Source organism: Cyprinus carpio, chromosome B8, assembly GCF_018340385.1.
Source record: "Cyprinus carpio isolate SPL01 chromosome B8, ASM1834038v1, whole genome shotgun sequence".
Classification (NCBI taxonomy): domain Eukaryota; kingdom Metazoa; phylum Chordata; class Actinopteri; order Cypriniformes; family Cyprinidae; genus Cyprinus; species Cyprinus carpio.
The window spans coordinates 5,637,085-5,649,622 of NC_056604.1; the positions used below are offsets into that span (position 1 = coordinate 5,637,085).

Genomic DNA, 12,538 nt, shown 5'->3' on the forward strand with positions numbered 1-12,538 from the left:
GCTAAGAGGGAATGCTGATATGAACATTTCCATTATCATTCTCCTAAAGTATCGATCAAAAGCTTTGTAACATTAACAACATGGAGGCAACATTGTCCAAAAAAGCTAGACAAAGTTTGGTGGAAGAAATGCATTATACAGTTAAAAAGTGTGTTATTTCAGGCATTTTGCATGCTTCAAGATCTTAGACATGGGCGCACTGTTCCAAAGCAGAGGACATGTAGCACAGCAAGAACAGCAAGGGAAAAAAAGACATGCATCTAAAAATCGGTCAACAGATATACTCAGTTCCGTGATTGACCAATCAGAATCAAGTATTCTACAGAGTTGTGTCATTATGTTCATTTGCCTAAATATAGGTAGTTTACAGTTGCTGTCAAATGCAGCTTATACAATCAGAAACCCTCTGTTTTATGAGATGCATTCTGTTTTTCTGAGACATGATGATGATGATGATGATGATGATGATGTCCATCATCTACTATTAAGTGTTTGTTAAAAAAAAAAAGGCTTATTGCTCAGTATGCATGTAGCAGACAGTGCTTTTCCTGTTCCCACAAGTCAACTCATCTTCAGGGCTCTTGAGCAGAAGGCATTCGCACGTGTTACCTGAGGGGCAACACTGTGGCCTTTACCCCTCCTCTGTATCTGTCTCTTACGAAGAAAATGACAGGCTGATGGCAATAATCATAGTAAGCGTACATACTATTTTTGTCACAACTGGCTTGACGGGAGTTCAGTGCCTCGACATCAATTTTTACATTTTTTGCCTTCTGTCTTGCACTCTAGAGTGAACAAAAAAAATCTGTCATCATTTGTTCTGTCACTCATTCGTTCATTGTATCTATCATTCTGTCTATTGTTCTTTTTTATTGTTCATTCTGTTGTTCTTTCATTCATTATTTCTGCTGTTCTATCTATTATTTATCATACATGCATCATTTGTTTGTTCATTCTGTCTGACAAAAAAACTATTTGATTACTCATTGCTGTGATTGACCAATCAGAATCAAGTATTCTGGAGATTATGGTCATTAGCCTAAATTTAGGTTGTTTACAGTTGCTGTCAAATGCAGCTTATCCAGTCAGAATGCCCTCTGTTTTATAAGATGCGTTCTGTATTTCTGAGATGAAATGAGTGTCCTTTATCCACTTTTAGAAAATGATTTATTGCTCAATTTGCATATAGGGGAAAATGTTTCTCCATTTCCCACAAATCAACTCATCTTCAAGGTGCTTGAGCAGAAAACATTCTCACCTGTCACCTGAGGGCTAAAATGTGGCCTTTAACCCCTCTTCTGAATCTGTCTCTGTCTCTATGCAGTTTGCAGACCAGTCACTCATGAAGAATGCCATTACAACGTCAGAGGAATCCTGGATTGAGCAACAGATGCTGGAGGACAAGAAGAGGGCCACGGATTGGGAAGCCACCAATGAGGCCATAGAAGAGCAAGTGGCCAGAGAATCGTACTTGCAGTGGCTTCGAGACCAGGAAAAACAGGCACGACAGGTGTGGAACCTGCCTGTTTCAGTGCTAATCCAACTAATTACCTAACACCATGCGTCATTCCATCACAAAAGCTGTATTTATATTCTAATCAACAGGATTGTCAGTAGGAGTCAGGTAGTTAGCGTGCGACAATTACTTCACAAAACCTTTGGCGTCATAAAATAATCGCTGGTTTAATGCTGATCGCAAAGGAATTTTTTCCGAAAGTCACAAGTTAGCTGTGAGAAGTGCTTCACTAGTTAAGAAACACATAGCTAAGACTATCGGCTACGCAAATACCTACAGCATATGTGGATTGCGTTTTCACACTTAAGCCAGCTGTGAAGAAGACACATTCTTCACAGAAGCTATAGGCTTTCTTATAAATCACTTTTTGAACTGACTGAAAGCAGTGTATCAGAAAGAAAGAAAATGAGTCATTTGATCTAAGCAAACAAACGTAAGAGATTTTACATAAACCTACTTTCTGTAAATGTCCTTGTATAAGAATGCTTACTATTTTGAGTGACAAACTTTGAAGATACGAAGTGCCTTTCACTTATCATTTGTGAATGAACGTGTTTACTTTTGCTACTCCCTCAGCCTCGTAAGGCCAGTGCTACGTGCAGCTCCGCCACGGCTGCGGCCTCCAGTGGTTTGGAAGAATGGAATGCCCGATCCCCACGACAGCGCAGCTCCGCCCCCTCTCCTGAGATTCCTGATCCTTCGCACTCGGACACACCCGCTAAGCCCCCCTCCCCGGCCGGAGCGGCCCTCTCACTATCCAAGCCCCCATCACCCTGTGCACCAGGTCTGTTTTCAGTCTTCACAATAAAGACAGTGTCATTAAAACTATCAGTTTAACTGTGTGACACATTTCCTCCAGCGAGCCAGTTTATAGGGGAAATGCCACATGATGTTCATGGATAATTAAACTGAGAATTAAAATAAGGAAACCTGTCAAAAACATGTCCGGGTTGTATTTCACTTCAAAATCTGAAGGAATTAAATAAGAAATTATATTTTGCACCAAGAAAACATGTTTGTGCCGTTCAAATTCTGTTAAGTACACTACCGTTAAAAAATCTCTTCTGCTCAACGAGGCTGCTTTCTTTGATTTCTTTGATCAAAAATTCAATAAAAACAGTAGATTAAAAATAGAGTAGAAATAACTTAAAATAACCATTTTCTATTTTAATACTGTTTAAAATGCCATTTATTCCTGTGATGCAAAGCTGAATTTTCAGCATCATCACTGCAGTCTTCAGTGTCACATGATCCTTCAGAAATCATTCTAATATAGTGATTTGATACTCAAGAAACATTTCTTCTTATTTTATTAGTTTGATGCTGCTTAATATTTTTGTGGAAAGCTTGATAATTTTTTCTAGAATTATTTGATGAATAGAAAGTTCAGTATATTTATAAAAATAAATAGAAACTTAATATAAAAACCAGTATTACAGCAATTATTATGGTAACAGAAATGCATGAGAATAATAGTTATATAATAAAGAGAATTATCTTTAAGAGTGATCATTAATTAATTAAAAAATCTCAAAACTAAACTGTCCAGATGCATTACAGTAATGACTATTTGTGTGTAAATATACTTCATTTTAATGTCACTATGCAAAAAAATATTTTATAAAGTTTCTTTATGCAATATGAAATTCACTACAGGAGACGCCACATAGATCTCTGTACTTAAGTCTTTCAAAAGAAAGATTTCCTGTGTTCTGTCTCGCCGTTCAGGTCCCAGTAACCAGTCTTGTGTTGGACCAGACAGACCCACCTCGTCTTCTCTGGTGTCTCTGTATCCAGCACTGGGCTATCGGGCCATTATGCAAGAGATGTCCCCTACTGCTTTTGGTGAGGAAGAGAAATCCCACTTGCCAGTCTGTCTAGCTGTCCTGCCTGATTCAGTATGAAAGAATCCAGGGCTCAAGAATGCCATGTTAATCACTGCGCTTGCTCGCCTTCCTCATGCGTCTCACACAACTTGAATCTGTGATGTGATCCATGTGATTCAGTGTGGAGCTGTGTGAATTGTACCCAACACTCATGCAGAAAGCAGCATGTACTGTACAATCGTTATGTGCAGTTAAATACACTTGATTGCAGCTGAGTATCGGCACACCCCAGCTACTGTTGACATCAGCTTAAAGAACTTAAGAAGGTGCGAATAGGGAGGGAATGTTTTTGACAGTTGTAACTCTTGTAATGGATATACATCAGTCTGAAAAGATGGACACACCTACTCATTCTTTATTATTGCTGTTATGCACATTTAATAATAGTAAAGGCGTTAAAGAATGAAAGACTGTAAGTTCCTATGTATGTTACACACTTGGTTTGGTTTTACAGTATCAACAGCCTTAAAAATTAGATTGTTTTAGATTTATAATGAAATCAATTTTTAGACACTACTGGTCAAAAGTTCGGATGTTTTTGATAGTCTCTTCTGCTCACCAGTGCTGAATTTATATATTCAAAAATACATTAAAATATTGTGAAATATTATTTCAAGTTAAAAAAAAAAAAGTTTTTTTATTTGAATATATTTGAAAATATAATTTATTCCAGTGATGCAAAGCTGATTTTTCAGTGTCACATGATTCTTCAGAAATCAAAGAAATGAATACTTTTATTCATTAAGGATGTTTTAAAATGATCTAATTTATTGATAATGACATTTAATGACATGATGTTAAAAAAAATATGTTTCAAATAAATGCTGTGAACTTTATTCATCAAAGAATCCTTAAAAATATATCACAAAAATGGTAAGCAACATAATTGAGCAGCAAATCAGCATATTAGAATGATTTTTGAAGGATCTTATGACACTGAAGACTGGAGTAATGATGCTGAAAATTCAGCTTTGCATCACAGGAATAAATTACGTTTTAGAATTTATTCAAATAAAAATAAGTTCTTTTAAAATGTAAATCATATTTCACAATATTTCAGTTTTTTACTATATCGTTGATCAAATAAATGCAGCCTTAATGAGCGTAAGAGACATATTTCACATTAAAAACATCAAAAAAAATCGTAATTATTCCAAACATTTTACAGGCAGTGGATACAGTTATCTATAAAACTAATTTCAAGCATTTAAGCAGAAGGCTTCAGATAAGAATTTCAGTCATGTGTGTGAAATGTTTTGACTTGTGGTGTATATAATAGGCTTTGTTTTTATCTGTGTCAGCAAACCATAATGTGTTTTGTTGCTCTTGTTTTGCAACAGGCCTAACAGACTGGGAAGACGACGAAATATTGGCGTCCGTCTTGGCCGTGTCACAACAGGAATACCTCGACAGCATGAAGAAAAAAATGCCATGCATAGAGAACCTTCTCCAGACAGCAGTTGATAAAGGAGGGTTGAGGCACAATCTGCATCTGAAGCAGGAGGCAGATACATGGGGATCAAACCAGTCACATTCTCTCCATCATCATGCAGTGCACACTGTCCTCCCATCAGCTATCACTGGCCTCAGCCATCCAGCAGTAATGCCCCATTGTTGTGACACTCACCTAACCACTCCTTTTCTTTCTTACACCATTCACACCATCACTGGACTCCTTTAGGTGCATGTGAAAATAAACATGACTGATATCATTATAGAAAACATGGAGAAACGAAAAATTATTGAGAAAAAAAAAAAACTCATACTTTATCCTCTTAATTAATTGATTAATATAATCTTTTTATTTTCTTGTTTGGGATGAAAATGCTTTTTTTTCTTGGAATAAAAAAAGAACTTTCTGAAGAAATATACTTTTTTGTTGGCATCCTTTTTATTCAGACTTGATTGATGTTTCTGAAGATTTCTCATCTGTGGAAAACAGTTTTATTAAAGAATGAAGTGTGTCTGAATAGGTGCAATGCTGAAATCTACCAGTCAAGAGTCTCAAATGATCACGTAAGCGAGGTATAAATATCTGCTTATAAAGCATTATCATACGCCATCGCTTAGCTATTAAAGTTCCGTTTTTCTTGGTATATCATCATGGAGACAAAACCACATTCGATTTTGTAAATAGCTGATGTGGGACTGTCCCACATGCACAGAGCATGCTAAAGCATGAGTCATTATGCCCTTCAAAGGGTCTAAGATCATCCCTATTTATATGTGCAGATGTGCATAATATTTGTGCTAAATGACTTGGGGGTTTTTTACTACTGTTTGACCTAAATTACTAGTAAATAATCCAAAAGTGACCAGCATGTTTTTTTATTTTTATTTTTTTCAAATTACTTGTTACTTGGGTACTACTTCATTTCTCAACTCAGATTCAATCTGAGTGTTTAACAAAAAAATAAAAAAAGAAGAAGAAGGGGCACATTTTGCCATATAATTCTATATGAGGATCTAAGGATTAGATTAACTTCCATTTACCTGTTCTTTTTTTTAGTAGTAGTAAAATGTATTTATAAGCATCTATTTTAGTTTTATTTGTATTTTATAATTATGATGAGACACGAATATCTGTGTAATTTGTTACTAGTGGCATTTATCTCTGCTAACTGCTTTTTAAATTCTATTTTTAGTCTATTCGAAATGGTTATTTCATGGGTTTCATAAAAAAATGCTATTAGAAAAAAAGCTGGAATATCTTGCCTTAGTGCATGAGTGAATTCAAAATTTATGCGTTTAAAAAAAAATGTCGAAGGTATTCCCGTCATCGCGCGCGCGCGCTCTTTCTGAGGAACGTTGGGCGCGAGAGCTGGGGAGATTCTAGAATTTTAACCAGCGCTCATTAATAATCGTTTTTTTTTTTCAGCGCTATGATTGGCTGTCAGTTCAAAACACTGCAAGCGTGTTGGACACAATTGGGCGGGTTTGTTAGAGTGGGCGTGTCTACGCGTGTTAAACATCAACAAAGTGCGAGATGATTCAGAAGCGTGCGAGTGTTTTGAAGAAGTCGTCGTGACTCGCTCACTGCAAACGGCGGAATTTGAACTGAACTGAAAACAAGACATTGACGAACCCTAACAGATTACCATGGACATGTTCTGCTGAAGCTTCGCACTGTACCAGCTGAAGATATCACTTGTTTTTAGAGTTTTTATTCGAATAAAAACTGAAAATGTTGGATAAACGGATTGTTGACCTGCGTTCGGATCAGCTGGAAGGCGTGAGAGCAAAAAATGGTGAGTGCATTAAAATACCGAACAAGAAAAAAATATAAAAATCTGTTTATAAGGCTACGTTTGAATTATTTTGAACTTTACCAACAGTTAAATAATAAATTGCGCTTGTGCTAAATTGTACATTGATCCAGAAGCATAATTTAGAATGACCGGCGTGCATTCTTGGTTGTTATGTTACACCTTTATTACATTTGACTGTGTTTATTTTCAGTTAAGGAGCACTTTGAGAAGCAGTACAAGCTGGGATCGCTTCTGGGAAGCGGCGGGTTCGGTTCTGTGTTCTCCGGACAGCGCATTTCAGACGGACTACAGGTAAGAATAGCATACTCTAATGTAAAATGCAAACATTCGTGCATATGTCTTCATAAATTTCTCCTCTAAATTACTTTTATTATAATTTCAGGTCGCTATCAAACAAATATCCCGAGATAGAATTCAGCAGTGGGCCAGTCTGGTGAGTAATCCTTCATATTAATGCAAATATGTTTGTGTATATGTGTTTTGAATTTGTCATCTAAGTAAAGCTACATTAATTTCAAATTGAACAGGCAAACAATGAAATCATAGAGATAGGAATGCTAGCGCCCTCTTCTGATTGTTTTGGGGTTTTTTTTTTTACCGGAACAGCGTCGTCCTTATACAGAAAGTGACGTAGGTGTGACGATATGGATTTTTCAAAACACCCTAAAAGGGAAACTTAAGTGGACTTTCCCACGTGTGTCAGAAGCAGTTTTATAGTAATAGACGAGATATTTTTGGTTTCAAAACAAGAGGAATATTTATAGGTCCAAAATATGTGACAGATAAAATTGTACTTCCCCTTTTAATAACCCAGGGAGAAACCCACTTGTACACCTGCAGTACCTTATGTGGAAGTTTTCTAGGGATTTTTTTTTTTAATATAACGTCTTTTCCGGTGGAAAATAATCAGGATTCAAAGTTAATAATGACCTTTTTGTTTACCTTTTATAGCCTGGTACAGCAAACAAAGTCCCCATGGAGATCGCTCTCCTCCTGCGTCTGGGGGGAGAGTCAGGGTCGCTACCCAGTCACCGCGGCATCATCCGGATGCTCGACTGGTTTGAGATGCAGGGTCAGGGATACCTCATTGTGTTTGAGAAACCCCAGCACTGCCAAGACCTGTTTGACTTCATCACTGAACGTGGGGCCCTGGAGGAGCCCATTGCACAGAGGTGCGACAAAGCTACAGTCTTCTGACATTCGACTCTATCTGTAAACCACAATACTGACGAGATTGGTCTGTTTTTAGATTCTTCAAACAGGTCATTGAAGCCCTGCAGTTCTGCCACTCCAAGGGAATCGTGCACCGGGACATCAAAGATGAGAACATCCTCGTTGACACCCGCACCGGAGACATCAAAATCATTGACTTTGGATCTGGTGCTCTGCTGAAGGACTCCATTTACACTGACTTTGAAGGTAAGGCAGCTTTAGTTTGGTTATTGCATATGCATGAATATAACATGAATGTGGAGCTGTTTCTAATGACCCCTCCTCCGTCTGTTTAGGGACCAGAGTCTACAGCCCTCCAGAGTGGATCCTCCAACAGTGTTACAGCGCTCGTCCGCTCACCGTGTGGTCGCTGGGCGTGCTTCTGTTTGACATGGTGTGTGGAGACATTCCCTTCGAGCGGGATGCCGACATTGTACATGGCACTCCAAGTTTCACTAAACGCATCTCCAAAGGTGAGCCCCAAACAAAATGAAATCTACTTTCTTAAGACAGTCCACCCAGAAATGAAAATTCTATTATCATTTACTCACCCTCACAATTCAAACCTGTATGACTTCTTTATTTATTTATTTTTATTCTTTTATTTCAGAATGCCAGTCTCTGATTCACTGGTGCCTTTCATACAGGCCGGAGGAACGGCCTAGTTTGGAGCAGATTTTGCAGCATCCTTGGATGACGGAGAGCTCTGAGGACATTGGAGATTTGCAAGCGGAAAGCAATATCAAGCCAAGCCTTTAAATCCTGAAGGACTTTGGACTCGATTCAGAAACTTCACACACACACTGTTTCGTTTTACACACTGGACTTCCTGAACTCTAGTTGCTGGCTTCTGGATTCTTCCTTATTTATTTTTTTGTTTGGCTTCATTTGGACTTGGGATCTATGCTTCTAGATGCCTAGAATAGCCCTGGATTGCTGCAGGTTTACTTTATGAATGAATATTTCCCACAACTACAACCACCACAGCTCAGTGCAACTTTTTTATTTATTGCGGATTATTTATTTTTTTCAGCCATGTACTAATTTATTTTTGCAAGAATTTCAGAAGCAGTAAACTGTGTTCGTCTTGACTGTTCTAACTGACTTAAGTGACAGTAGGTGGACTTTCAGTTATTTACCAACCTGCGATGAAACCTGGTTTTACAGGTTTCTGTCGTACAGTGATATTCTCTCCCTGTTCTAAGGGGTTTCAAAAAGACCTTGGATCTGCTTTCCAGTCTTTTGACGGGAGGCCTGACGGAACAATAAATCAGGCTCATGTGAATCTGTTCCCATTTATCAACACACACTCTCAAAAGAAGGTGCGACAGAAGAGAAGAGGAACATTCCTGTGGATTCTGTTTACTCTAAATGAACCAATTCCCTAGATGGATTCCTCAGAGCCATTACTAAGCCGGCTTTTGGTTTCTGTCTGTATTGTTTGTGAAATACCTGGGCTGTAACTTAAAGAATGTTGTCAGGATGCTTTGTACTGAACAAACTCAGCTATGTGTCATTTTGTTGGTAGTTCCCAAAGGTCAGCATGTTAACTAATGTCAGGAGGGTTTCAACCACTAACCCACTGTTGATGTTTACTAAAAAGGGCCTATGGGCTTTTTCTAATAGTCTGATTACACACCAAAGAGATCTGCCTTACTGTCTTATGTGAGGTAAACATGCATAATGGCAGATCTGGATTAAGTAAAGCAAGACAAAAAAAAATCTCTTTGAAATTTGTTAAGAGTTCCGCAAGTGATTTGCTTTTGTATTTGGATCCAAAACAGCATTGACATGTTCAAATTGTTTGTTTCGAGACTTAGAAACTGAATGTGTACAAATTGGACCTTTCCCAACATAACATGTAATGCATTCATGTAAACACTGGGGTATTTTTGATACAGTCAGCTTTCATTTTTTGTTATAAAAAAAAAAAATCCTTGCGGTTTTTGCTTGGGTTGGCACAACAGTTTTGCTGTAAATACTTGTGTATTCAACAATGTGCCGTGGCTGTTGTCACATGATGTTTAATTTAAGAGATTCTGTGAATAAAAGATATAGATGTGAAATATCTATATTTAAAGAAACACCTGTCTCGCCTTTTCTATTCATTTTTGCTCATGCAAATAAGAAATAAAACGAGAAACTCCAGCCATATCAGTGATCATAGTTTTCTGTTCATCAAGTTAAGGGAATTTTTAAACAGGCCTCTCTAGTCCAACCATTCAGGTTAGTTATTCCCGACAAGTGAAGAAGGAATGTTTTTATCATGTTCACGTGCTAGCTTTATTGTAATGACAGAACTGACTTCTCCACATGGTTTAACGCCTGCAACTGACACCCTGAATGTACTGTGTATGTATATATATATATATATATATATATATATATTATACATACACACACACACACACACACAAGTAGACACCAAGTGTGCTGCACTAGTCCTCAAAAGTGCAGCCTTGTTTCGATCTCCCCCAGGTGGCTGGTCCCAGTATAGGTCATTAACCCCAACCTCTCCATGTAATCTAAAGGGATTTAGACAAACTAAATAATTAAATTTCACTTCAGATTTTTTGTTTTCAAACATGCTTTTCAGTCATTTGATTTAGATTTTAATCATGCTGATGTAAGTTTTTTTTTACATCCACTTCGCTCACTACTGCGCAGACTCAGGTCCCAAATAAGCGCAATATGGCTGCGACCCATTGGGATAATTGCGCCTTCACTTTTCTTCAATAGAATAGTAAATATATATATATATATCTATGTAAAATGATTAATCGCTTCCAAAATAAAAGTTTTTGTTTACATTTACATTTAGTCATTTAGCAGACGCTTTTATCCAAAGCGACTTACAAATGAGGACAATGGAAGCAATCAATATCAACAAAAGAGCAATGAAACCCAAGTGCTATAACAAGTCTCAGTTAGCTCAATGCCGTACATGTTGCATTCATTTTTCTAGTTTCCATACCGTCTATTGTATGAAAGTGTGATAATCACTCAGCAGCCATTACTTTTTCATGACTGACATTGGCAGAACATGATACTGTGATGATGAATTATTACATATATGGCTACGTTTCTGGACTTGGGAACGTTTCAGTTGCATTGCTGTCTATGCAGGGCCAGACAGCTCCAGATTCCATCTGAAAAAATCTTAATTTGTGTTCCGAAGATGAACAAAGGTCTTACGGGTTTGAAACGACATGAGGGTGAGTAATTAATGACAGAATTTTCATATTTGGGTGAACTTACCCTTTAAGATTATGACTGAAAAGCATACAGGTATTGTGCATAATCGACCAATCGTAGGGTGCGAGAAGGTGGGCTCTGTTGTGAAAGAGCAAAATATGTGTACATAGCATGTAAAATTATTGCTGTGACCACGTCAGTAGAAAAACAAAGCCAAAACCCGGACATTTTAGACAATTTAAAAATGTCCCCGTAAAAGAGGGTATAGGCCTATGGTCACCCTACGTTTGGGAGAGAGTGTGGGAAAGAAACAGATGCCATTCGTCTGATTAGAATTCGATATGACATCAGAATGTGACATCAGTTGCTTGTGATGTCTCAGAAAATTGCAACCATAAATGTGTATAACTATGAATGCAACTATGTGGAATTTATTATGTGCTGCCCCCTAATGGTTCCTGTAATGCAGTGCAATAATTCTTTGGTGCAATCTGTACTTGTTTCCCCCCACAGTATTAGTAGGATCGTTAAGATAAATGTAAGTTAAGCATAGGGTACACTAGTAAAGTAGAAAAATTAAATGGAAAATGAAAGTAGAAGAAGAAAAAAGTTACCAAAAAAAAAAAAAGAAAAATACCACGGACTGTTACAGGAAGTGTTTTTTTGGGGATTTCAACCGGATTTTAATCCTGCTCTCGACATTATCTAATCTTTTCATAAAGCAGCGACGGGGAAATCATTAAGCTCTGTAATCAGATCAAGCGGATCATAAAAGTTTATGGATAGATAAGGGTTCAATGTTTGAGGATGATGATGGCAGCAGCAGCAGCACTGAAGATAAAACATCCACCTGAAGACTGAATGACGGTCAAAACAAACATAATTTCATCCTCTGTATCTCTCTTATTCAAACATCCTTGTTACAATGTCGGTGTTACAAGCAAATGAACAACGTGTATTATTTATTTTTGTGTGTTACCTGCACCAAAATATTCCCGTTTATTTGTCAGGAAAAGTCCGGGATCAAAAGTTGAGAAAACTACAGATCCTACTTCCGCATTTTTGTATCCCCGCTCACGAATAGTCTGTTCGAGCCCTGTGCATTATGGGTATTGAAGTTTTCGTAACTTTTTTAGCCACAGCCCATTTGATCCGTTTTCTCTGATCGTATAGAACCAAACAAACTGCGTTGCTACAGCATGACAGACAGCTTCTATAATAATAATAATAATAATAAAACACATTTGCGGTGAATTACCCTTTGAAGGACTCGATGCTTTGGCATCATGATAGTAAACATATTTGTCACCCATGTACTTTTTTGTGCAGTGATTAGATTACATGGTACTCCATGGTAGTTTAAAGAATACCAGTCCTTAAAAAAAGTACCATTATCATACCATCCTTATGAAAGTACCATATTATTACCTTGGAGCTTTATAGTGTGTGACTCCCATCAG

At 37.5% G+C, this 12,538-nt stretch overlaps 1 protein-coding gene and 1 pseudogene across 1 annotated transcript; both read left to right on the forward strand.

Annotated features, from left to right (window-relative positions):
* The window catches only part of LOC109095355, a 29,682-nt pseudogene extending 24,534 nt beyond the window's left edge, over positions 1–5,148 (forward strand).
* A 1,227-nt stretch (positions 5,149–6,375) lies between these two features.
* Positions 6,376–9,967, forward strand: LOC109095360 (serine/threonine-protein kinase pim-2-like). Its single transcript, XM_042729353.1, has 7 exons — positions 6,376–6,650; positions 6,862–6,962; positions 7,054–7,104; positions 7,623–7,843; positions 7,921–8,090; positions 8,180–8,356; positions 8,494–9,967. The coding sequence occupies exons 1-7, from the start codon at positions 6,587–6,589 to the stop codon at positions 8,640–8,642; spliced, it is 933 nt and encodes a 310-aa protein (XP_042585287.1). The 5' UTR covers positions 6,376–6,586; the 3' UTR covers positions 8,643–9,967.
* Positions 9,968–12,538: the final 2,571 nt, after the last annotated feature.